The sequence below is a fragment of the Fringilla coelebs genome (genome assembly GCF_963513975.1).
Source record: "Fringilla coelebs genome assembly, chromosome: 3".
Classification (NCBI taxonomy): Eukaryota; Metazoa; Chordata; class Aves; order Passeriformes; family Fringillidae; genus Fringilla; species Fringilla coelebs.
This window is the reverse complement of record NC_140030.1, coordinates 1,710,564-1,737,834: the sequence shown is the minus strand read 5'-3', so window position 1 is coordinate 1,737,834 and position 27,271 is coordinate 1,710,564. Positions and strand designations below refer to the sequence as shown.

Below are 27,271 nucleotides of genomic sequence, written 5' to 3'. Positions count from 1 at the left end.
AGCAGAGCCCCCTCAAAGCTCAGAGCTCCATCAGAGCCCCTCGGAGCTCTCTCTGATCCTCCTCAGAGCCCCATCAGAGCTCCTCAGAGCTCAGAGCTCCATCAGAGCCCCGCGGAGCTCCCTGAGAGCGCCCTCGGAGCTCCCGCAAAGCCCTCTCGGAGCTCCCTCAGAGTCCCTCGGAGCCCCTTAGAACCCTCTCAGATCCCCTCAGAACACCTCGGAGTTCCCACAAATCCCCCTCGGAGCTCTCTCAGAGCTCCTTGGAGCCCATTCACCTCCCCTCAGAGCCGCTCACAGCTCCATCGGAGCCCCTCTGATCCTCCTCAAAGCCCCCATCAGAGCTCCTCGGAGCTCCCTCAGAGCGCCCTCAAAGCCTCCTCCTCAGTTTGCGCACAGCCCTCTCGGAGTTCCCTCAGAGTTCCCTCAGAGTCCCCTCAGAGCCCCATCGGATCTCCCTCAGAGCCCCCTCAGAGCCCCATCAGATCTCCCTCAGAGCCTCCTCACAGCCCCCTCAGAGCCCCCTCGGAGCCGCTTCCTCACCTCAGCGCCGCCTCCGCCATGGCTGCTTCCCGCCTTCAGCCTCGCGCCTTCGAACCGCCCGCCCTGCGCTCCCATTGGCTGAGCCCCGCGTCAATCGGCTCCGCTCCCTCGCCATTGGTTGAACAGCGCGCGGCTCCGGGTTGAGCCCGCCCCCGCTGCTTTGCAGCCAATCAGAGAACGCGCCTCGCATCGCGGGCCCGCCGGCAGACTACAACTCCCAGCGTGCCGTGCGAGAAAAGAGCGGCGCTTCCGGGCTCTGCGGCGCGCGGGGGCTGATGGGAGTTGTAGTCTCGCCTCGGCGCGTCCCCGGCGCGGGAGATTCTGGGGGAAGGGAAGGAATGCGGAGGGGTTGGGAGTTAATGGGCGGGTAACGAGGCGCTAATTAAGGATTCTTGTGTTAATTAGGGCACCGGGGAGCTGGGCGTGGATCCCTTCCACTGCCCCAGGGTGCTGCAAGCCCCGATGGCCAGCCAGGGAAAAGGGAATAACAACGGGAAAAAGGAGAAAAGGCGGCTCCTGAGTGGATCTTTCATATTTTATCCACCAAAAACCCAAATAGATTCTCCTTTATTGCTCTGAAATGGCCCAGCTGGGAGGGTTTGGTTCCCTGTTGGTGATGGATCCCTGGCCTGGGTTCTGATTGTTAAATCCCCCCAGTTTCGGGGATAAAAAGAGGAAAAAAATGGGGAAGAGGGAAAAAGGCAGGGGGGAAAATGAAAGGAAAAAGGAAGGGAAGGGAAGGGAAAAGAAAAAGGGGAAATGGGAAAAAAGGGAAGGGAAAATGGGAAAAAAAGGGAAGGGAAAATGGAAAAGGAAAGAGGAAAAGGGGAGGCAGTGAAGGAAAAAAGGAAAAAAACAAGGCGAGAAAAAAAAGGAAGGAAAAGGAAAAAACAGAAGATATTCCCCTCACGGCACTGCGCATGCGCAGCGCTCTGCCGGGCTCGCTCGCCGTTGATCTGGGCATGCGCAGTTTCATTTTCCGTACAATATCATGGCCACCCTCACGTACGCAACGCTGTTTTCCGTACAGTATCATGGCCGCTCTGCGCATGCGCAATTCCGGTTTCCATACGGCGTCGTGCCCGCTCTGCGCATGCGCAGTGATGTTTCCGTACAGTGTCATGGCCGCCCGCACACGCGCAGCTCTCTTTACCCAAGGCTCAGAAGTGGATCTGCGCATGCGCGTTCTCCGCACGCAGCCCTGACGTCATCACGCAGGGCCCCTTGCCGGCCGGGCCTTCCCTGAGGAGGAGGCGGCGGCGCCCCCGGACGGGCCCGGGAAAAACCGGGAAGGAAAACGGGATAAAGCGGGAAAAACGGGCTAAACCCGGGATAACCGGGAGCGCCGGGAGCAGCGGGATCAGCGCCGCGCCCGCCCGCCGCCGCCATGGTGTTCTACTTCACCTCCAACGGTGAGCCGGGGAATTCCCGGGAATTCTCGGGGAATTCCCGCCCAAATCCCCTTTTCCCGCCAATTCCCGCTGCAATTCCCGCCCTTCTCCCAAATTCCCGCCCTTTTCCCGCATCCCCTCTGGAATCTCCGCAGTTCCCGGGGTTTCTCCTTTTCCCGAGGTTTTCCCTTCGGGATTTTTCCCGCGAGCTCCGGAATTCCCGCGGGAAAACCAAATCCCGGGAATGTTCCCGCCGGGAATTCCCGGCAAAAACCGGGAATGGCTCCACAAAACCCGGGAATGCTCCTGGAATTCCCAATTTGGGGCCGAACTTCCGGGGCAGACTTTTCCTGGGTTTTCCATGAGAGAATTCCCAGGAATTTCTGGGATTTTGGGGTTTTTCCCAGGGATCCATTCCGCTTTCCCATGGATCCATTCCAGGTTTTCCATGGGGGTTTCTCATGGATCCATTCCTGGTTTTCCATCGGGGTTTCCCATGGATCCAGTCCCGGCTTTTTCCCAGTTTTTCCATGGATCCATTCCCGGGTTTTTTCCCGCGTTTTCCATGGCTCCATTCCCCGGTTTCCCAAGGATCCATTCCCGAGTTTTCCATGGATCCATTCCTGCGTTTCCATATATCCATTCCCTGTTTTTTTCCCGGTTTCACATGGATCCATTCCTGGTTTTCCATGGATCCATTCCCGGGTTTTTCCCAGGTTTTCCATGGATCCATTTGGGGTTTCCCATTGATCCATTCCTGGTTTTTCATGGATCCATTCCCATGTTTCCATGGATCCATTCCTGAGCTTTTTCCAGGTTTTCCATGGATCCATTCCTGGATTTCCCATGGATCCATTCCCAGTTTTCCATGGATCCATTCTGGATTTTTCCCAGATTTTCCATGGATCCATTCCCGGGTTTCCATGGATCCATTCCTGGTTTTCCATGGATCCACTCTGGATTTTTCCCAGATTTTCCATGGATTCATTCCTGGGTTTCCCATAGATTCATTCCCAGTTTTCCATGGATCCATTCCTGCATTTTTATATATCCATTCCCTGGGGTTTTTTTCCTGGTTTTCCATGGATCCATTCCCAGGTTTTCCATGGATCCATTTGGGGTTTCCCATTGATCCATTCCTGGTTTTCCGTGGGGTTTTTCATGGATCCATTCCCATGTTTCCGTGGATCCATTCCTGAGCTTTTTCCAGGTTTTCCGTGGATCCATTCCCGGGTTTTCCGTGGATCCATTCCCGGGTTTTCCATGGATCCATTCCCGGGTTTCCATGGATCCATTCCTGGTTTTCCATGGAGCCACTCTGGATTTTTCCCACATTTTCCATGGATTCATTCCCGGGTTTCCCATAGATCCATTCCCAGTTTTCCATGGATCCATTCCCAGTTTTCCATGGATCCATTCCCGGGTTTCCCATAGATCCATTCCCGGGTTTTCCATGGATCCGTTCCCATTTTCCATGGATCCGTTCCGGGTTTTCCCCATTTTTCATGGATCCATTCCCTATTTTCCATGGATCCATTCTGGGATTTTCTGGGTTTCCTTGGATCCATCCCCATTTCCATGGATCCATTCCTGGGTTTTCCCCATTTTTCTTGGATACATTCCCATTTTCCATGGATCCGTTCCGGGTTTTTCTGGTTTTCCTTGGATCCATTCCCCGTTTCCATTAATCCATTCCTGGATTTTCCCCGCTTTCCATGGATCCATTTCCATTTTCCCTGGATCCATTCTGGGTTTTCCCTGTATTTCTTGGATCCATTCCCCATTTCCATGGATCCATTCCATGTTTTTCTAGGTTTCCATGGATCCATTCCCCATTTTCCATGGATCCATTCTGGGTTTTTCTGGGTTTCCTGGGATCCATTCCCCATTTCCATTAATCCATTCCCAGGTTTTCCCCAGTTTCCTTGGATCCATTCCCATTTTCCATGGATCCGTTCCAGGTTTTTCTGGGTTTTCCTTGGATGGATCCATTCCCGTTTTCCATGGATCCATTCCTGGTTTCCCATGGATCCATTCCGGGTTTTCCCGGGTTTCCTTGGATCCATTCCCATTTTCCATGGATCCATTCTGGGTTCTCCCTGTTTTTCATGGATCCATTCCCATTTTCCATGGATCCATTCCGGGTTTTTCTGGGTTTCCTTGGATCCATTCCTGTTTTCCATGGATCCATCCCGGGTTTTTCTGGGTTTCCTTGGATCCATTCCCATTTTCCATGGATCCATTCCGGGTTTTTCCGGGTTTCCATGGATCCATTCTGGGTTTTTCCGGGTTTCCATGGATCCATTCCACGTTTTCCTCGCTTTCCATGGATCCATTCCCATTTTCCATGGATCCATTCTCCATTTCCATGGATCCATCCCGGGTTTTCCTGGTTTTCCATGGATCCATTCCCATTTTCCATGGATCCATTCCGGGTTTTCCCTGCTTTCCATGGATCCATTCCCCATTTTTCAAGGATCCGTTCCAGGTTTTCCCCATTTTTCATGGACCCATTCCCCATTTCCATGGATCCATTCCGGGTTTCCCTGTTTTTCATGGATCCATTCCCATTTTCCATGGATCCATCCCGGGTTTTCCTGGTTTTCCATGGATCCATTCCCATTTTCCATGGATCCATCCCGGGTTTTCCCTGCTTTCCATGGATCCATTCCCATTTTCCATGGATCCATCCCGGGTTTTCCTGGTTTTCCATGGATCCATTCCCATTTCCCATGGATCCATTCCGTGTTTTCGCAGCCGCTGCCGCCGTCTACACCATCTACATGGGCAAGGACAAGTACGAGAGTGAGTGCCGGGAATTCTCCGGGAATTCTGGGAATTTTGGGAATTCTTTGGGAAGTTTGGGAATTATTTAGGGAATTTTTGGAATTTGAGGATTTTTTTTTTTTTTTTTAATTTTTGGGTGAAATTTGGGGACTTTTGGAGATTTTTGTGAGAATTTGGGGGATTTATTTTGGGAATTGTTTTGGGAATAATTTGGGGGTGGGGTTTTTTTTTGGAATTTCAGGATTTTTTGGGGGGGGAATTCCAGGAATTATTTTGGGAATTTGAGGGATCATTTTGAGAATTTCGGGGATTTTTGGGGGGGTTGGGAATCCTGGGATTTGGGGTCAGAATCCCAGGATTTGGGGCAGGAATTCTGGGATTTTATTGCTGGATTTGGGATGGGAATTCTGGGATTTGGGGCGTGAATCTGGGATTTTGGGTGGGAATTCCTGGATTTGGCATGGGAATCCTGGGATTGGGGCAGGAATTCCAGGATTTGGGGTGGAATTTGGGGCGGGAATTGTGGGATTTGGGGTGGGAATCCGGGGGTTTGGAGCAGGATTTGGGCTGGAATCTGGGATTTGGGGTTGGATTTGGGGTGGGAATCCTGGGATTTGGGGCAGGGTTTGGGGCTGGAATCCTGGGATTTGGGGCAGGGTTTGGGGCTGGAATCCCGGGATTGGGGGCAGGATTTGAGGCTGGAGTCCTGGGATTCGGGGCTGGATTTGGGTCTGGATTTGGGGCAGGAATCCTGGGATTGGGGCAGGATTTGGGGCAGGATATGGGGCTGGAATCCTGGGATTTGGGGCTGGAATCCTGGGATTTGGGGCTGGATTTGGGGCAGGAATCAGGGCAGGATTTGGGGCAGGATTTGGGGCTGGAATCCTGGGATTTGGGGCAGGATTTGGGGCAGGAATCAGGGCAGGATTTGGGGCAGGATTTGGGGCTGGAATCCCAGGATTTGGGGCAGGATTTGGGGCTGGAATCCCAGGATTTGGGGCTGGATTTGGGATGGGCATTCAGGGCTCTGGGCAGGATTTGGGGCTGGATTTAGGACTGGATTTGGGGCAGGATTTGGGGTGGGCGTTCAGGGCTCTGGGGCAGGATTTGGGGCTGGAATCCCGGGATTTGGGGCAGGATTTGGGACTGGATGCCCAGGATTTGGGGCGGGCATTGAGGGCTTTGGGGCAGGATTTGGGATGGGCATTGAGGGCTTTAGGGCAGGATTTAGGACTGGATTTGGGGCAGGATTTGGGATGGGCATTCAGGGCTCTGGGGCTGGATTTGGGATGGGAGTTCAGGGCTGGATTTGGGGCTGGATTTGGGGCAGGATTTGGGGCGGGCATTGAGGGCTTTAGGGCAGGATTTGGGGCTGGATTTAGGGCAGGATTTGGGATGGGAGTTCAGGGCTGGATTTGGGGCAGGATTTGGGGCTGGATTTGGGGCTGGATTTGGGGCTGGAGTCCTGGGATTTGGGGCAGGATTTGGGGCTGGATTTGGGGTTGGATTTGGGGCTGGAGTCCTGGGATTTGGGGCAGGATTTAGGGCTGGATTTAGGACTGGATTTGGGGCAGGATTTGGGATGGGCATTCGGGGATTTGGGGCTGGATTTGGGGCAGGATTTGGGATGGGAGTTCAGGGCTCTAGGGCAGGAATTGGGGCTGGAATCCCGGGACTCAGGGCAGGATTTGGGGCTGGAATCCCAGGATTGGGGCAGGATTTGGGGTAGGATTTGGGGCGGGCATTCAGGGCTTTGGGGCAGGATTTGGGGCTGGAATCCTGGGATTGGGGCAGGATTTGGGGCTGGAATCCTGGGATTGGGGCAGGATTTGGGGCTGGAATCCTGGGATTGGGGCTGGAATCCTGGGATTGGGGCAGGATTTGGGGCTGGAATCCTGGGATTGGGGCAGGATTTGGGGCAGGATTTGGGGCTGGAATCCCGGGATTTGGGGCAGGATTTGGGGCTGGATTTGGGGCAGGAATCCCGGGATTGGGGCAGGATTTGGGGCTGGATTCCCGGGATTGGGGACAGATGCCGGATCTGGGGCTGATCCCGATCCCGATCCCAATCCCGTTCCCGTCCCGCAGACGAGGACCTGATCAAGTACGGGTGGCCCGAGGACGTCTGGTGAGCGCCGGGAGCCCGGAACGGCACCGGGAACGGGGAGCCGGGAGGGCTGGGAGCAGGGATCCCCCCTGGATCCCCCTGGATCCCCTTTGGGTCTCCTCTGGATCCCCTTTGGATCCCCCTGGATCCCCTTTGGATTCCCCTGGATCCCATTTTTCCCTGGATCCCCTCTGGATCCCCTCGGATCCCCCTGGATCCCCTTTGGATCCCCCTGGATCCCCCTGGATCCCCTCGGATCCCCCTGGATCCCCTTTGGATCCCCCTGGATCCCCTCAGATCCCCCTGGATCCCCTTTGGATCCGATTTTTCCCTTGATCCCATTGGATTCCCCTGGATCCTGTTTGTTCCTCTGATCCCGTTTGGATCCCGTTTGTTCCTCTGGATCCCATTTTCCCCCTGGATCCCATTTTCCCCCTGGATCCCATTTTCCCCCTGGATCCCATTTTCCCCCTGGATCCCATTTTCCCCCTGGATCCCATTTTTCCCATGGATCCCATTTTCCCCCTGGATCCCATTTTCCCCCTGGATCCCATTTTCCCCCTGGATCCCATTTTTCCCATTTGGATCCCATTTTCCCCATGGATCCCGTTTCCCCCTGGATCCCATTTGAATCCCATTTTCCATTGAATCCATTTGTCCCTCTGATCCTGTTTGGATCCCGTTGGATTCCCCTGGATCCCGTTTGGATCCCATTTTTCCCTGGATCCCATTTGTTTACCTGATCCCATTTGGATCCCATTTGTTCCCTCTGGATCCCATTGGATTCCCCTTGATCCCGTTTGTTCCTCTGGATCCCATTTTCCCCATGGATCCCAATGGTTCCCATGGATCCCATTTCTCCCTGGAGCCCTGATCATGTCTGAATCCCATTTTTCCCTGGATCCTCTTTATTCCCTGGATCCTGTTTCTTCCCCTAATCCCACTGGATTCCCCTGGATCCCGTTTGTCCCTCTGATCCCATTCGGATCCCATTTCCCTCTGGATCCCAGATTCCCCCCGTCCTGTTTATTCCCCTGGATCCCGTTTGGATCCCCTTTGTTCCCTGGATCCCATTTTCCCCTGGATCCCTTTTGTTCCCCCAGATCCTGTTTGGATCCCACTGGATTCCCCTGGATCCCCTTTGTCCCCTTGGATCCCATTTCCCCCGGATCCCGTTGGATTCCCCTGGATCCCGTTTGCTCCCCTGATCCCATCTGGATCCCATTGGAATCCCTGGATCCCGTTTGTTCCCTGGATCCCCTTTGGATCCTGTTTGGATCCCACTGGATTCCCCTGGATCCCATTTCCCCCTGATCCCACTGGATTTCCCTGATCCCATTTGGATCCCATTGGATTCCCCTGGATCCCGTTTGGATCCCACTGGATTTCCCCTTGATCCCATTTTCCCCTGATCCCATTTGGATCCCATTTGTTTTCCTGGATCCCGTTTGGATCCCTTTTCTTCCCCAGATCCCATTTCCCCCTGGATCCCACTGGGTATTCCCTGGATCCCATTGGATTCCCATTTCCCCCTGGATCCCATTGGATTCCCTGTATCCCTTTGGATTCCCCTGGATCCCCTTTGGATTCCCCCAGATTCCCCCTGGATCCCCTTTAGATCCCCCTGGATCCCCTTTGGATCCCACTGGATTTCCCTGGATCCCGTTTGGATCCCTGATCCCGTTTGGATCCCATTTTTCCCTGGATCCCATTTGGATCCCACTGGATTTCCCTGGATCCCGTTTATTTCCCTGATCCCATTTGGATCCCACTTTTCCCTGGATCCCCTTTGGATCCCATTTGGATCCCATTTTCCCCTGGATCCCATTTGGATCCTGTTTCTTCCCCTGGATCCCCTTTGGATCCCATTGGGTTCCCATGGGTCCCATTTGGATCCCTGATCCCATTTGGATCCCACTTTTCCCTGGATCCCATTTGGATCCCACTGGATTTCCCTGGATCCCATTTTTCCTACATCCCCTTTATTCCCCTGGATCCCATTTGGATCCCATTTGTTTCCCAGATCCCATTTCCCCCTGGATCCCACTGGAATTCCCTGGATCCCATTGGATTCCCATGGATCCCATTGGATTCCCTGGATCCCACTGGAATTCCCTGGATCCCGTTCGATTCCCATTTCTCCCTGGATCCCGTTGGATTCCCCTGGATCCCATTGGATTCCCTGATCCCATTTGCTCCCCTGATCCCTTCTGGATCCCATTTTTCCCTGGAATTCCCAGCTCCACATTCCCAGAATTCCCACAATTCCCAGGTTGGCTCCAGGTCAGAATTCCCAAAATTCCCGGCTCAGAATTCCCAGGCTGGGCCCAGCTAAGAATTCCCAGAATTCCTGGGCTGGGATTCCCGGGATTCCCAGGCTGGCCCTGGGCTGGAATTCCCGGAATTCCCGGGCTGGAATTCCCAGGATTCCCGGGATTTCCAGGTCCATTCCCGCCCTCCCACAGGTTCCACGTGGACAAACTCTCCTCAGCCCACGTCTACCTGCGGCTGCACCAGGTAATCCTGGGAAAAATCCGGGAAAAATTCGGGAAAAATCCGGGAAAAATCCGGGAAAACCTTGGGGAAAGTCCTGGGAAAAATCAGGGGGAAATTGGGAAAAATCCGGGAAAACCTTGGGAGAAATCCGGGAAAAAATTGGGGAAAATTGGGGAAAGTCCTAGGAAAACCTTGGGAAAAATCTGGGAAAACCTTCAGGAAAATTCAGGAAAATCCTGGGAAAAATCTGGGAAAAATTGGGAAAAATCCTGGGGAAAATCTTGGGAAAAATTGGAGAAAAATCCTGGGAAAAATCCAGGAAAACCTTGGGAAAAATTGGGGAAAACCTTGGGGAAAATCCAGGAAAAAAATGGGGAAAATTGAGGAAAGTCCTGGGAAAAATCAGGGGAAAATTGGGAAAAATCTGGGAAAACCTTGGGGGAAATTCAGGGAAATCCTGGGAAAAATTGGGAAAAATCCTGGGGAAAATCCAGGAAAAATCTTGGGAAAAATTGGAGAAAAATCCTGGGAAAAATTGAAGAAAATCCTGGGAAAAACTTGGGAAAACTTTGGGAAAAATCCTGGGAAAAATTGGGGAAAATCTTGGGGAAAAATTGGGGAAAATCTTTGGAAAAATTGGGGAAAAATCCTGGGAAAAATTGGGGAAAACCTTGAGGAAAAATTGGGGAAAGTCCTGGGAAAAATCTGGGAAAAATTGGGAAAAATCGTGGGGAAAATCATGGGGAAAATCCAGGAAAACCTTGGGAAAAAATTGAGGAAAATCCCAGGAAAAACAGCCGGAAAAGCTCGGGAAAAAGCCGGGAAAACCTTGGGGAAAATTGGGGAAAATCTTGGGAAAAATCTGGGGAAAATCCTGGGAAAAATTGGGGGAAATCCAGGAAAACCATGGGAAAAATCTGGGAAAAATCCTGGAAAAAATTGGGAGAAATATTGGGGAAAATCCTGGGAAAAATCTGGGAAAAATCTTGGGAAAAATCTGGGAAAACCTTGGGGAAATTGGGATATCCCTGGGAAATCTTGGGAAAATTGGGAGAAACCTTGGGAAAATCGGGATATTCCTGGGGAAAACCTCGGGAAAATTGGGGAAAACCTTGAGAAAATCGGGATATTCCTTGGGAAAATTGGGATATCCCTGGAAAACCTTGGAAAAATTGGGATATTCCTTGGGAAAACATCAGGAAAATTGGGGGAAAACTTGGGAAAAGTGGAATATTCCTTGGGAAAAGTGGGATATTCCTCAGGAAAACCTGGAAAAATCAGGATATTCCTGGGAAACCTGGGGGAAATGGGGCTGTAGAAGGGGGATGAGGTGGGAATTTTTGGGAATTCCCTGCAGGGCCAGACCATGGACGACATCCCCAAGGAGGTGCTGAGCGACTGCGCCCACCTGGTGAAGGCCAACAGCATCCAAGGTACCAAAAAGGGCTGGGAAAATGGGGGAAAAATGGGAAAAAGGGGAAAAAATGGGAAAAAGGGGAAATTTTGGGAAAAACTGAGAAATCCCCAGGAAAATCCACCCAAAAATGGGGAATTCTGGGGGGAAAAGTTGGGAAATCAGCAAAAAAAAACCCAAAAAATGAAGAATTGTGGGGAAAAAACCTGGAAAATTCTGGGGGAAAAAAACTCCAGGAAATTCAGGGAAATCCCAGGAAAAAAAAACTTTGGGAAATTCTGGGGGAAAAAAGGGGAAATTCTGGGAAACTCTGGGGAAAAAAATGGGAAATTCTGGGGAAAAAATGGGAAATTTTGGGGAAAAAAAGGGAAATTCTGGGAAAAACAGAGAAATTCCCAGGAAATTCCACCAAAAATGGGGAATTCTGGGGGGAAAAGTTGGGAAATCAGCAAAAAAAAACCCCAAAAAATGAAGAATTGTGGGGAAAAAACTCCAGGAAATTCAGGGAAATCCCAGGAAAAAAAATTGGGAAATTCTGGGGGAAAATGGGGAAAAAATGGGAAATTTTGGGGGAAAATGGGAAATTCTGGGAATAACAGAGAAATTCCCAGGAAATTCCCCCAAAAATGGGGAATTCTGGGGGGAAAAGTCGGGAAATCAGCAAAAAAAAAAACCAAAAAATGAAGAATTGTGGGGAAAAAACTCCAGGAAATTCAGGGAAATCCCAGGAAAAAAAAAATTTGGGAAATTCTGGGGGAAAAAAGGGGAAATTCTGGGAAAAACCGAGAAATTCCCAGGAAATTCTCCCAAAAATGGGGAATTCTGGGGGGGGAAAGTTGGGAAATCAGCAAAAAAAAGACCCAAAAAATGAAGAATTGTGGGGAAAAAACCTGGAAAATTCTGGGGGAAAAAAACTCCAGGAAATTCAGGGAAATCCCAGGGAAAAAAAAATGGGAAATTCTGGGGAAAAAAGGGGAAATTCTGGGGAAAAAAGGGGAAAAAATGGGAAATTTTGGGGAAAATGGGAAATTCTGGGAAAAACAGAGAAATTCCCAGGAAAATTCAACCAAAAATGGGGAATTCTGGGGGGAAAAGTTGGGAAATCAGCAAAAAAAAACCCCCTGGGAAATGCTCAGGAAATTCCAGGGAAAATCCAGAAATTCTGAGGGGGAAAATGGAAAATTGTGGGAAAAAAATTGGAAATCCTGGGAAAAACTTGGGAAACTTGGGGAATGAATGGGAAATTTCCTGGGAAATGCAAGAAAAATCTGAGAAATTCAGGGGGAAAAAAATGGAGAATTTTTGGGAGAAAGAACCTGGAAAATTCTGGGAAATCTCAGAAAAAAACCTGAGAAATTTGGGAAAATGCCAGGAAAAAAAAACAAACAGGAAATCTTGGGGGGAAACTGTGAAATTCTGGGAAAGCCTGGGGTAAAACTAAACCAAGAAATTCTGGGGAAAAAACCTGGAAATTCTGGAAATTCACAGGGAAAAAAAAAGGGAAATTCTGGACAAAAAATGGGAAATCTTTGGGAAATCTTGGAAAAAATGGGAAATCTTGAGGGGAAAAAAAAAAAGCTGGGATATTCTGGGAAAGTCGAGATAAAAAAGGGAAATCCCAGAAAAAGCCCAAGAAATCCTGGGAAAAACCCTGGGAAAGGGTCGGGATCTGCCCCGAAATCCTGGAAAATCTCGGGAATTTCTCCCGGTTTTGCCCATTTTTGCCCATTTTACTCCGTTTTTCCAGATTTTTCCCTTTTTTTTTCCATTTTTTTCCCTGTTTTTGCCCCATTTTTAGGCTGCAAGCTCAGCTCAGTGACCGTGCTTTACCCCATTTGATCAGTTTTTTCCCGTTTTTCCCGTTTTTTGGTGTTTCCACCCCATTTTTAGGCTGCAAGCTGAGCTCGGTCACCGTGGTTTACCCCATTATTCCCATTTTTCCCATTTTTGCCCATTTTCACCCCATTTTTAGGCTGTAAGCTGAGCTCGGTCACCGTGGTTTACCCCATTTTTCCCATTATTCCCATTTTTCCCGTTTTTTCCCGTTTTTTCCCATTTTTTCCCCATTTTCAGGCTGCAAGCTGAGCTCAGTCACCCTGCTTTACCCCATTATTCCCTTTTTTCCCGTTTTTGCCCATTTTCACCCCATTTTTAGGCTGCAAGCTGAGCTCGGTCACCGTGCTTTACCCCATTTTATCAGTTTTTTACCATTTTTTCCCATTTTTCCCTGTTTTCACCCCGTTTCCAGGCTGCAGGCTCAGCTCAGTGACCGTGCTTTACCCCATTTTATCAGTTTTTTCCCGTTTTTGCCCATTTTTTGGTGTTTTCTCCCCGTTTCCAGGTTGCAAGCTGAGCTCAGTGACCCTGCTTTACCCCATTTGATCAGTTTTTTCCCATTTTTTCCCATTTTTCCCCGTTTTTTCCCCATTTCCAGGCTGCAAGCTGAGCTCAGTCACCGTGCTTTACCCCATCATTCCCATTTTTTCAGTTTTTTCCCATTTTTGCCCATTTTTGCCCCGTTTTCAGGCTGCAAGCTGAGCTCGGTCACCGTGCTTTACCCCATTTTTCCCATTTTTTCCCATTTTTCGGAGTTTTCCCCCCGTTTCCAGGCTGCAAGCTGAGCTCTGTCACCGTGGTTTACCCCATTTTTTCAGTTTTTTCCCATTTTTGCCCATTTTTGCCCCATTTCCAGGCTGCAAGCTGAGCTCGGTGACCGTGGTTTACCCCATTTTTCCCATTATTCCCATTTTTTCCCGTTTTTTGGTGTTTTTTCCCCATTTTTAGGCTGCAAGCTCAGCTCAGTCACCGTGCTTTAACCCATTATTCCCATTTTTCCCATTTTTTCCCGTTTTTTGGTGTTTTCTCCCCGTTTCCAGGCTGCAAGCTGAGCTCGGTCACCGTGCTTTACCCCATTATTCCCATTTTTTCCCGTTTTTCCCCGCTTTCACCCCGTTTCCAGGTTGCAAGTTCAGCTCAGTGACCGTGCTTTACCCCATTATTCCCAGTTTTCCCATTTTTTCCCATTTTTCCCCGTTTTCACCCCATTTTTAGGCTGCAAGCTGAGCTCACTGACCGTGCTTTACCCCATTATTCCCATTTTTTCAGTTTTTGCCCGTTTTTTGGTGTTTTCTCCCCGTTTTCAGGCTGCAAGCTGAGCTCTGTCACCGTGCTTGACCCCATTTTATCATTTTTTTCCCATTTTTTCCTGTTTTTTGGTGTTTTCACCCCGTTTTCAGGCTGCAAGCTGAGCTCTGTCACCGTGGTTTACACGCCCTGGAGCAACCTGCGCAAAACGCCCGACATGGACGTGGGGCAGATCGGCTTCCACCGCAGCAAGGACGTGAGTGAGGGGTGGGAATAAATCTGGGAATTTGGGAATTTGGGATTGGGATGGGATCGGCTTCCACCGCAGCAAGGACGTGAGTCAGGGAAAACTGGGAATAAATCTGGGAATTTGGGAATTTGGGAATGGGAATTTGGGAATGGGATCAGATCGGCTTCCACCGCAGCAAGGACGTGAGTCAGGGATGGGAAAACTGGGAATAAATCTGGGAATTTGGGAATTTGGGATTGGGAATTTGGGAATGGGATCAGATCGGCTTCCACCGCAGCAAGGACGTGAGTCAGGGAATTTGGGAATAAACCTGGGAATTTGGGAATTTGGGATTGGGATGGGATGGGATCGGCTTCCACCGCAGCAAGGACGTGAGTGGGGGGAGAAATCCGGGAATTTGGGAATAAATCTGGGAATGTGGGATTGGGAATGGGATGGGATCGGCTTCCACCGCAGCAAGGACGTGAGTCAGGGATGGGAAAACTGGGAATTTGGGAATGAATCTGGGAATTTGGGAATTTGGTATTGGGATGGGATCGGCTTCCACCGCAGCAAGGACGTGAGTGAGGGGAGAAATCCAGGAATAAATCTGGGAATAAATCTGGGAATTTGGGAACGGGAGCAGATTGGCTTCCACTGCAGCAAGGACGTGAGTGGTGGGAATGGGAATGAATCTGGGAATGGATCTGGGAATGTGGGAATGGGAACAATGGGAATCCATCTAACCCGGTCCCAGGTGCGCTCGGTGACGGTGGAGCAGCGGAGCAGCGCACTCCCGTTAACCCCAGTTCAATCCCAGTTCAATCCCGGTTCAATCCCGGTTTAACCCCAGTCTAATCCCTGGTTTAAGCCCGGCCTAAGCCCCGGTGTGGTCCCAGGTGCACTCGGTGACGGTGGAGCGGTGGAGCAGTGCACTCCCGTTAACCCCGGTTTAATCCCATTTCAATCCCAGTTCAACCCTGATTCAATCCCAGTTCAATCCCAGTTTAACCCCAGTCTAATCCCCAGTTTAAAACCAGTTTAATCCTCACTTTAAGCCTGGCCTAATCCCTGGTTCGGTCCCAGGTGCGCTCGGTGACGGTGGAGCGGCGTGTGGCAGAGCAGCGCGCTCCCGTTAACCCCCGGTTCAATCCCAGTTCAATCCCAGTTCAATCCCGGTCTAACCCCAGTCTAATCCCCGGTTTAACCCCGGTTTAACCCCAGTCTAATCCCTGGTTTAAGCCCGGCCTAATCCCCAGTTCGGTCCCAGGTGCGCACGGTGACGGTGGAGCGGCGGGCGGCGGAGCAGCGCAGTCCCGTTAACCCCAGTTCAATCCCATTTCAACCCCAGTTCAATCCCAGTTTAACCCCAGTCTAATCCCTGGTTTAAGCCCGGCCTAACCTGGTCCCAGGTGCGCTCGGAGCGGCGGGCGGTGGAGCAGTGCACTCCCATTAACCCCAGTTCAATCCCAGTTCAATCCCGGTTCAATCCCGGTTTAACCCCAGTCTAACCCCATTCTAATCCCTGGTTTAACCCCGGTTTAAGCCTGGTCTAACCCGGCCCCAGGTGCGCTCGGTGACGGTGGAGCGGCGGGCGGCGGAGCAGCGCACTCTCATTAATCTCAGTTCAATCCCAGCTTAATCCCAGTTCAATCCCGGCCTAAACCCAGTCTAACCCCGGTCTAAGCCCGGCCGAACCCCTGGTGTGGCCCCAGGTGCGCTCGGTGACGGTGGAGCGGTGGAGCAGTGCACTCCCATTAATCCCGGTTCAATCCCGGTTCAATCCCAGTTCAATCCCGGTCTAACCCCTATTTAATCCCCGGTTTAACCCCGGTCTAAGCCCGGCCTAAGCCCCGGTGTGGCCCCAGGTGCGCTCGGTGACGGTGGAGCGGCGGGCGGCGGAGCAGCTGCGGCGGCTGGAGCGCACGCGCGTGGAGCGCTTCCCGGACCTGGCGGCCGAGCGGGAATGCCGGGACCGGGAGGAGCGGGGGCGGCGCCGGGCGGAGCTGCAGGAGCAGCGCCGGGAGCAGCGGGAGGAGCTCCGCAGGAAACGGGAGATGGAGGAGCTCAGGTGGGGATCCGGGAATGCTGGGAGTGCCAGGAATGGCTGGTGTGAATGTTGGGAATGATTGTTGGGAATGTTGGGAATGGCTGGTGTGAATGTTGGGAATGATGGGTGGGAGTGTTGGGAATGCTGCGAGGAGCGAGGGCTGCTCCAGGAGCAGCGCTGGGAGCAGAGGGAGGAGCTCCACAGGAAACGGGAGATGGAGGAGCTCAGGTGGGGATCCGGGAATGATTGGGAATGGCTGGTGGGAATGTTGGGAATGGCTGGTGAGAATGTTGGGAATGATGGGTGGGAGTGTTGGGAATGCTGCGAGGAGCGAGGGCTGCTCCAGGAGCAGCGCTGGGAGCAGAGGGAGGAGCTCCACAGGAAACGGGAGATGGAGGAGCTCAGGTGGGGATCCGGGAATGCCGGGAATGGCTGGTGGGAATTCCGGGAATGATTGATTGGTGGGAATGTTGGGAATGCTGAGTGTGCTGGGAATGATTGATTGGTGGGAATGCCGGGAATGATTGATTGGGAATGATTGTTGGGAATGCTGCGAGGAGCGAGGGCTGCTCCAGGAGCAGCACCGGGAGCAGAGCGAGGAGCTCCACGGGAAACGGGAGATGGAGGAGTGCCGGGAATGCTGGGAGTGCCGGGAATTCCAGGAATGATTGGTGGGAATGTTGGGAATGTTTGGTGGGAATGTTGGGAATGTCTGGTGGGAATGTTGGGAATGTTTGGTGGGAATGCTGCACCGGGCGGAGCTGCAGGAGCAGCGCCGGGAGCAGCGGGAGGAGCTCCGCAGGAAACGGGAGATGGAGGAGCTCAGGTGGGAATGCCGGGAATGCCGGGAATTCCAGGAGTGTTTGGTGGGAATGTTGGGAATGCTGAGTGTGCCGGGAATGATTGATTGGTGGGAATGTTGGGAATGCCAGGAATGTTTGGCGGGAATGTTGGGAATGATGGGTGGGAATGTTGGGAATGCCGCGAGGAGCAAGGGCTGCTCCAGGAGCAGCAACGAGAGCAGAGGGAGGAGCTCCGCAGGAAACGGGAGATGGAGGAGCTCAGGTGGGAATGCGGGAATGCCGGGAATTCCGGGAATGATTGATTGGTGGGAATGTTGGGAATGCTGAGTGTGCTGGGAATGATTGTTGGGAATGTCTGGTGGGAATGGTTGGTGGGAATGTTGGGAATGTCTGGTGGGAATGCAGCGCCGGGCGGAGCTGCAGGAGCAGCGCCGGGAGCAGCGGGAGGAGCTCCGCGGGAAACGGGAGATGGAGGAGCTCAGGTGGGGATCCGGGAATGATTGGGAATGGCTGGTGGGAATGTTGGGAATGGCTGGTGAGAATGTTGGGAATGATGGGTGGGAGTGTTGGGAATGCTGTGAGGAGCGAGGGCTGCTCCAGGAGCAGCGCTGGGAGCAGAGGGAGGAGCTCCGCAGGAAACGGGAGATGGAGGAGCTCAGGTGGGAATGCCGGGAATGCCAGGAATGGCTGGTGGGAATTCCGGGAATGATTGATTGGTGGGAATGTTGGGAATGCTGAGTGTGCTGGGAATGATTGATTGGTGGGAATGCCGGGAATGATTGATTGGGAATGATAGTTGGGAATGCCGTGAGGAGCGAGGGCTGCTCCAGGAACAGCACCGGGAGCAGAGCGAGGAGCTCCACGGGAAACGGGAGATGGAGGAGTGCCGGGAATGCTGGGAGTGCCGGGAATTCCAGGAATGATTGGTGGGAATGTTGGGAATGTTTGGTGGGAATGTTGGGAATGTCTGGTGGGAATGTTGGGAATGTTTGGTGGGAATGCTGCACCGGGCGGAGCTGCAGGAGCAGCGCCGGGAGTAGCAGGAGGAGCTCCGCGGGAAAAGGAGATGGAGGAGCTCAGGTGGGAATGCCAGGAGTGCCGGGAATTCCAGGAGTGTTTGGTGGGAATGTTGGGAATGCTGAGTGTGCTGGGAATGATTGATTGGTGGGAATGCCGGGAATGATTGATTGGGAATGATTGTTGGGAATGCTGCGAGGAGCGGGGGCTGCTCCAGGAGCTGCGGTGGGAGCAGCGCGAGGAGCTCCACGGGAAACGGGAGATGGAGGAGCTCAGGTGGGAATGCCGGGAATGATTGGGAATGCCGGGAGTGTTTGGTGGGAATGTTGGGAATGATTGGTGGGAATGTTGGGAATGTCTGGTGGGAATGGTTGTTGGGAATGTTGGGAATGTCTGGTGGGAATGGTTGTTGGGAATGTTGGGAATGTCTGGTGGGAATGCAGCACTGGGTGGAGCTGCAGGAGCAGCGCCGGGAGCAGAGCGAGGAGCTCCGCAGGAAACGGGAGATGGAGGAGCTCAGGTGGGGATCCAGGAATGCCAGGAATGCCAGGAGTGTTTGGTGGGAATGAATGTTGGGAATGATTGTTGGGAATGTCTGGTGGGAATGGTTGTTGGGAATGTTGGGAATGTTTGGTGGGAATGCAGCGCCGGGCGGAGCTGCAGGAGCAGCGCCGGGAGCGGCGTGAGGAGCTCCGCAGGAAACGGGAGATGGAGGAGCTCAGGTGGGGATCCGGGAATGCCGGGAATTCCGGGAATGATTGATTGCTGGGAATATTGGAAATGCTGAGTGTGCCGGGAATGATTGATTGGTGGGAATGGTGGGAATGCTGGGAATGCTTGGTGGGAATGTCGGGAATGCCGCGAGGAGCGAGGGCTGCTCCAGGAGCAGCGCCGGGAGCAGCAGGAGGAGCTCCGCGGGAAGAGGGAGATGGAGGAGCTCAGGTGGGAATTCTGGGAATCCGGGAATTCCAGGAGTGTTTGGATGGGAATGTTGGGAATGCTGAGTGTGCCAGGAATGATTGTTGGGAATGTCTGGTGGGAATGGTTGTTGGGAATGTTGGGAATGTTTGGTGGGAATGCAGCGCTGGGCGGAGCTGCAGGAGCAGCGCCGGGAGCAGAGGGAGGAGCTCCGCAGGAAACGGGAGATGGAGGAGCTCAGGTGGGGATCCGGGAATGCCGGGAATTCCAGGAGTGTTTGGTGGGAATGTTGGGAATGCTGAGTGTGCCGGGAATGATTGATTGGTGGGAATGTTGGGAATGCCAGGAATGTTTGGCGGGAATGTTGGGAATGATGGGTGGGAATGTTGGGAATGCCGCGAGGAGCAAGGGCTGCTCCAGGAGCAGCGCTGGGAGCAGAGGGAGGAGCTCCGCAGGAAACGGGAGATGGAGGAGCTCAGGTGGGGATCCAGGAATGCCGGGAATTCCGGGAATGATTGATTGGTGGGAATGTTGGGAATGCTGAGTGTGCCGGGAATGATTGTTGGGAATGTCTGGTGGGAATGGTTGGTGGGAATGTTGGGAATGTCTGGTGGGAATGCAGCACTGGGCGGAGCTGCAGGAGCAGCGCCGGGAGCAGCGGGAGGAGCTCCGCAGGAAACGGGAGATGGAGGAGCTCAGGTGGGGATCCGGGAATGCCAGGAATTCCGGGAGTGTTTGGTGGGAATGTTGGGAATGATTGTTGGGAATGTTTGGTGGGAATGTTGGGAATGATTGTTGGGAATGTTTGGTGGGAATGTTGGGAATGTTTGGTGGGAATGGTTGTTGGGAATGCCGGGAATGTTTACTGGGAATTCTGAGAACTTTTGCTGGGAATGCCAGGACTGGTTGGATGGGAACGTTTGCTGGGAATGTTTGGAGAGATTTCTGGGAATGTTGGGAATTCCAGGGATGTTTGGCGGCAGCGTTTGGAATGCTTGGTGGGAATGTCTGCTGGGAATGCCGGGAATGTCTGCTGGGAATGTTGGGAATGTTTGCTGGGAATGTCTGGTGACAGCATCGAGGATGTTTGGTGGGAATCTGGGAGCGTTTGGCAGGAATTCCCGGAATATTTGTTGGGAATGTTGAGGGGCAGGGCCAGGAGTGTCTGTCAGGAATGTTGGGTGAGAATTCCGGGAATGTTTGTTGGGAATGGTGGGACGGGAACTCCCAGGGCTTTTCCAAGGAGAATCCCGGCTCCGGTCAGGGAGGGGGGATTGGGAATGCGGGAATTCCCTCTGGAATTCCCTCTGGAATTCTCTCCAGGTTGCTTTTGGAATTCCCTCTGGAATGGCTCCAGAATCGCCCCTGGGATTCCATTTGGAATTTCCCCAATTCCCTCTGGAATTGCCTCAGTTCCCTCTGGAATTCCCTCTGGAATTGCTTCAGTTCCCTCTGGAATTCCCTCTGGAATTGCCTCAGTTCCCTCTGGAATTCTCTCTGGAATTCTCTCTGGAATTGCCTCAGTTCCCTCTGGAATTCTCTCTGGAATTCCCTTTGGAATTGCCTCAGTTCCCTCTGGAATTCTCTCTGGAATTCCCTTTGGAATTGCCTCAGTTCCCTCTGGAATTCCCTCTGGAATTGCCTCAGTTCCCTCTGGAATTCCCTCTGGAATTGCCTCAGTTCCCTCTGGAATTCCCTCTGGAATTGCTTCAGTTCCCTCTGGAATTCCCTTTGGAATTCCCTCTGGAATTGCCCTGCTTCCCTCTGGAATTCCCTCTGGAATTGCCTCAGTTCCCTCTGGAATTCCCTCTGGAACCACCCCTGGAATTCCCCAAGGGATTTGGGATTCCCGGGATTCCCTTGGGAGCTTCCCTGAGCTCCACGGAATCTGGGATCGAAGGAAATCCGGGAATTTCCTGGGATCCAAGCTGGGAAAGGCGGGATTGGGATCCCAAATCCAGGAATTCCAGGAATTCTCCGGGATATCCCGGAGAAGGAAAAACCTCTGGGAAAAGGAAGGAATTGCGGGGCGATGGAGCGGGGGCGGAATTCCGGAGGGGAAACGAATCTCTCGGGAATTCTGGGGCGGGCCGGGCTCACCCCCGGGGGTTTCCGGCGGGAATTCCCGCGGAATTCCGGGCTGATCCTGGGAATTCTCCCGGCAGGAGCTACTCGTCCCTGATGAAGGCCGAGAACATGAGCTCCAACCAGGTGGGGCAGTGCGGGATTCCCGGAGCAACATCCCACCATTCCCACATTCCCACCATTCCCAAATCCCACATTCCCACCATTCCCACATTTCCAACATTCCCTATTCCCAAATTCCCAATTCCCACATTCCTGAATTCCGACATTCCCAAATTCCCTATTCCCACATTCCCACATTCCCAATTCCCACATTCCCTATTCCCAGTTCCCATTCCTAAATATCCCCATTTCCCAACTCCCACATTCCCACCATTCCCAATTCCCACATTCCCACATTCCCACATTCCCACATTCCCAAATTCCCACATTCCCAATTCCCACATTCCCACATTCCCACATTCCCAGCATTTCCACATTCCCAATTCCCCCATTCCCACCATTCCCACCATTCCCACATTCCCACATTCCCAATTCCCACATTCCCACATTCCCTATTCCCACATTTCCAGCATTCCCACCATTCCCAATTCCCACATTCCCTATTCCCAAATTCCCAATTCCCACCATTCCCAAATCCCAGTTCCCATTCCTAAATATCCCCATTCCCCCATTCCCAGCATTCCCAACTCCCACATTCCCAGCATTCCCACATTGCCACATTCCCACCATTCCCAATTCCCAATTCCCATCATTCCCCAATTCCCACATTCCGACATTCCCACATTCCCCCATCCCACGCTCCCAGTTTCCCATTCCCAGTTCCCCCATTCCCAATTCCCAGTTTCCCATTCCTAAATTCTCCCATTCCCAGCATTCCCGCATTCCACATTCCCAAATTCCCCCATTCCCAGTTTCCCATTCCCACATTCCCAAATTCCCCAATTCCTTGTTCCCATTCCTAAATTCCCACATTATTCCCACCATTCCCAGCACTCCTGGCATTCCCAGAATTCCCCCCATTCCCAGCACTCCCAGCATTCCCACCATTCCCACATTATTCCCAGCATTCCCAACATTCCCACCATTCCCACCATTCCCAGTATTCCCAGAATTCCCCCCATTCCCAGCATTCCCGTTCCCAGTTCCCATTCCTAAATTCCCACATTCCCATGTTCCCCCATTCCCACCATTCCCAGCATTCCCAGTTTCCCATTCCCTGTTCCCATTCCCAGCATTCCCAGCATTCCCACAATTCCCTCCATTCCCCCATTCCCACCATTCCCAGAATTCCCAGCATTCCCAACTCCCACATTCCTGCCATTCCCCCATTATTCCCAGATTATTCCCACATCATTCCTCCATCATTCCCCCATCATTCCCACCATTCCCACATTCCCAATTCCCACATTCCCACCATTCCCACATTCCCCAATTCCCAGCATTCCCATTATTCCCACCATTCCCCCGTTATTCCCAGAATTCCCCCATCATTCCCAGATTATTCCCCCATTATTCCCGCATCATTCCCACGTCATTCCGAGCACTCCCAGCTTCCCAACTCCCCCATTCCCACCATTCTCACATTCCCAGCATTCCCAACATTCCCACCATTCCCACATTCCCAGCACTCCCAGCATTCCCAGAATTCCCCCCATTCCCAGCATTCCCGTTCCCAGTTCCCATTCCTAAATTCCCACATTCCCATGTTCCCCCATTCCCCCATTCCCAGCATTCCCAGTTTCCCATTCCCTGTTCCCATTCCCAGCATTCCCAGAATTCCCACTATTCCCAGCATTCCCACAATTCCCTCCATTCCTCCATTCCCACCATTCCCAGAATTCCCAGCATTCCCAACTCCCACATTCCCGCCATTCCCCCATTATTCCCAGCATTCCCACATTCCCAATTCCTACATTCCCACCATTCCCACATTCCCCAATTCCCACATTCCCACCATTCCCAGTTTCCCATCCCCTGTTCCCATTCCCACCATTCCCAGAATTCCCACCATTCCCAGCATTCCCACAATTCGCTCCATTCCTCCATTCCCAACATTCCCAGAATTCTCAGCATTCTTCCCAGCATTCCCAACTCCCACATTCCTGCCCTTCCCCCATTATTCCCAGATCATTCCCAGATCATTCCCAGCATTCCCAGCATTATTCCCCCATCATTCCCAGATCATTCCCAGATCATTCCCCCATTATTCCCACCATTCCCACATTCCCCAATTCCCACCATTCCCAGCATTCCCACCCTTCCCACCATTTCCTCATTCCCAGCACTCTCAGTATTCCCAGCATTCCCACATTATTCCCAGCATTCCCACAATTCTCTGCATTCCCACATTCCCAGCATTCCCATTATTCCCACCATTCCGCCATTATTCCCAGAATTCCCCCATCATTCCCAGATTATTCCCCCATTATTCCCGCATCATTCCCACGTCATTCCGAGCACTCCCAGCTTCCCAACTCCCCCATTCCCACCATTCTCACATTCCCAGCATTCCCAGCATTCCCAGCACTCCCACCATTCCCCCATTCCCACCATTCCCACATTCCCAGCATTCCCAGCATTCCCAGAATTCCCCCCATTCCCAGCATTCCCGTTCCCAGTTCCCATTCCTAAATTCCCACATTCCCACATTCCCCCATTCCCAGAATTCCCTCCATTCCCACCATTCCCATCATTCCCAGCATTCCCAGCATTATTCCCCCATCATTCCCAGCATTCCCACATCATTCCCAGATCATTCCCAGATCATTCCCAATTATTCCCACATCATTCCCAGATCATTCCCAGATCATTCCCACATCATTCCCAGATCATTCCCACATCATTCCCAGATCATTCCCCCATTATTCCCATTATTCCCAGATCATTCCTGCACCATTCCCAGATCATTCCCAGATCATTCCCAGATCATTCCCCCATTATTCCCATCATTCCCAATTCCCCAATTCCCACCATTCCCACATTCCTCAATTCCCGTCATTCCCAGCATTCCCACCCTTCCCACCATTTCCTCATTCCCAGCACTCCCAGTATTCCCAGCATTCCCACAATTCTCTCCATTCCCACATTCCCCATTCCCACCATTCCCACCATTCCCCCATTATTCCCAGAATTCCCCCAGCATTCCCACGCCATTCCCAGATCATTCCCTCTTTATTCCCACCATTCCCAGATCATTCCCACATCATTCCCAGATCATTTCCAGCATTCCCAGACCATTCCCAGATCATTCCCCCACCATTCCCAGATCATTCCCAGATCATTCCCAGATCATTCCCAAATCATTCCCAGATCATTCCCAAATCATTCCCAGATCATTTCCAGATCATTCCCCCATCATTCTCACATCATTCCCACATCATTCCCATCATTCCCAGATCATTCCCAGATCATTCCAGATCATTCCCAGATCATTCCCAGATCATTCCCAGATCATTCCCAGACCATTCCCAGATCATTCCCATCATTCCCAGATCATTCCCAAATCATTCCCAGCATTCCCCCACCATTCCCAGATCATTCCCAGATCATTCCCAGACCATTCCCATCATTCCCCCAGCATTCCCAGATCATTCCCAGATCATTCCCAGATCATTCCCAGATCATTCCCCCATTATTCCCATCATTCCCAATTCCCCAATTCCCACCATTCCCACATTCCTCAATTCCCATCATTCCCAGCATTCCCACCCTTCCCACCATTTCCTCATTCCCAGCACTCCCAGTATTCCCAGCATTCCCACAATTCTCTGCATTCCCACATTCCCAGCATTCCCATTATTCCCACCATTCCCCCATTATTCCAAGAATTCCCCCATCATTCCCAGATTATTCCCCCATTATTCCCGCATCATTCCCACGTCATTCCGAGCACTCCCAGCTTCCCAACTCCCCCATTCCCACCATTCCCACATTCCCAGCATTCCCAGCATTCCCAGCACTCCCACCATTCCCACATTCCCACATTTCCACCATTCCCAATTCCCCAATTCCCACCATTCCCACCATTCCCATCATTCCCCCACCATTCCCAGAATTCCCTCCATTCCCATCATTCCCAGCATTATTCCCCCATCATTCCCAGCATTCCCCCATCATTCCCAGATCATTCCCAGCATTCCCAGATCATTCCCAGATCATTCCCAGCATTCCCAGCTCATTCCCAGATCATTCCCAGATCATTCCCAGCTCATTCCCAGCATTCCCAGATCATTCCCAGATCATTCCCAGATCATTCCCATCATTCCCAGATCATTCCCAGATTTTTCCCCGTCATTCCCGCGTTATTCCCACGCCATTCCCGCTCTCCCGGCAGGACGGGAACGACTCGGACGATTTCATGTGAGGAATTTTCCGGAATTCCCTGGAAAGCGACCTCGGATCCCGCCGCTCCCGGACTCTGGGGAGGGAGGGAAGGAGGGAATTCCCGGGAATGTCGGAACCAACAAAGCCTCTGGAATTCTTCATCCGGGAAAAAAAAATCCGGGAAAAAAAACCTGGAAAAAAAATCCGGGAAAAAAAAACCTGGAAAAAAAATCCGGGAAAAAAAAACTGGAAAAGCTGAGGGGGAAAAATGGGGGGGAAATGGGAGAAACTGGGAAAAATCTGGAAAAATGGGAGAAACTGGGGAAAACCTGGAAAAATGGGAGAAAATGGGAAAAACCATGAAAAATGGGAGAAATTGGGGAAACCTGGAAAAATGGGAGAAACTTGGGAAAAAACTGGAAAAATGGAAGAAACTGGGAAAAAAATAGGAGAAACTGGGAAAAACCTGGAAAAATGGGAGGAACTGGGAAAAATCTGGAAAAATGGGAGAAACTGGGGAAAAGCTGGAAAAATGGGAGAAACTTGGGAAAAAAGTTGGAAAAATGGGAGAAACTGGGGAAAAGCTGGAAAAATGGGGAGAAACTGGGAAAAAAAACCTGGAAAAATGGGAGAAACTGGGAAAAAACCTGGAAAAATGGGAGAAACTGGGAAAAAACCTGGAAAAATGGGAGAAATTGGGGAAAACCTGGAAAATGGGAGAAATTGGGGAAAAAGCTGGAAAAATGGGGAGAAACTGGGAAAAAAACTGGGAAAATGGGGAGGAACTGGGAAAAACCTGGAAAATGGGGGAAAAATGGGAAAAAAGTTGGAAAAATGGGAGAAACTGGGGAAAAGCTGGAAAAATGGGGAGAAACTGGGAAAAAAAACCTGGAAAATGGGGAGAAACTGGGAAAAAGCTGGAAAAATGGGAGAAACTGGGGAAAACCTGGAAAAATCTGGAAAAATGGGAAAAATCTGGAAAAATGGGGAGAAACTGGGGAAAAACCTGGAAAAATGGGAGAAAGTGGGAAAAACCAGGAAAAAATGGGAGAAACTGGGAAAAATATGGAAAAATGGGAGAAAATGGGAAAAAAAACCCAGGAAAAATGGGGAGAAAATGGGAAAAAAGCTGGAAAAATGGGGAGAAACTGAGAAAAATCTGGAAAAATGGGGAGAAAATGGGGAAAAAACTGGAAAAATGGAGAGAAACTGGGAAAAAAACAGGAAAAATGGGAGAAACTGGGAAAAAAAAACAGGAAAAGGTGGGGAAAACAGGGAAAGTGGAGGAAAAGCTGGAAAAAATGGGGAAATAGTGGGAAAAAATGGGAAAAACTGAGGAAAACAAACTGGGATAAAAAAACCAGGAAAAAAAGTGGGAAAACTGGGAAGAAATGGAAAAAAAACAGGAAAAACCTGGAAAAAACAGGGAAAACCATGAAAAATGGGGGGAACTGGGAAAAAAAAACAGGAAAAAGTGGGAAAAACAGGGAAAGTGGAGAAAAAGCTGGAAAAGCTGGGAAAAATTGGGGAATAGTGGGAAAAAAACTGGGGAAAAGCGAGGAAAACAAACTGGGAAAAAAACCTGGGGAAAACTGGGAAAAAATGGAAAAAACCAGGAAAAACCTGGGAAAACCAGGGAAAGCCATGAAAAATGGGGGAAACTGGGAAAAACTGAGGAAAACTGGGAAACAAAATGGGAAAAATTGGGGCAAATCTGGGAAAAACTGGAAAAGTGGAAAAAAACAGGGAAAAACAAGGAAAAGCATGAAAAATGGGGGGAACTGGGAAAAAAAACAGGAAAAAGTGGGAAAAACAGGAAAACTGGAGGAAAAGCTGGGAAAAAAACCTGGAAAATAGTGGGAAAAGAACTGGGGGGAACTGGGAAAAAGACTGGAAAAACTGGGTAAAATGGGGGAAAACTGGGAAAAACTGAGAAAGTGGAAAAAACCCTGGGGAAAAACAGGGAAAACCATGAAAAATGGGGGGAACTGGGGAAAAAAAACCAGGAAAAAGTGGGGAAAACA

The 27,271-nt window shown here is 51.3% G+C and overlaps 1 protein-coding gene across 1 annotated transcript; it reads left to right on the top strand.

Annotated features, from left to right (window-relative positions):
* Window positions 1-1,751: 1,751 nt before the first annotated feature.
* On the top strand, window positions 1,752-25,432 carry CCDC25 (coiled-coil domain containing 25). The gene is made up of 9 exons (XM_084203689.1): window positions 1,752-1,952; window positions 4,689-4,736; window positions 6,807-6,846; window positions 9,291-9,342; window positions 10,679-10,754; window positions 13,972-14,075; window positions 15,917-16,119; window positions 21,002-21,047; window positions 25,258-25,432. Exons 1-9 carry the CDS (start codon window positions 1,928-1,930, stop codon window positions 25,285-25,287), a joined length of 624 nt encoding a protein of 207 aa, XP_084059815.1. The 5' UTR covers window positions 1,752-1,927; the 3' UTR covers window positions 25,288-25,432.
* The last annotated feature ends 1,839 nt before the right edge of the window (window positions 25,433-27,271 follow it).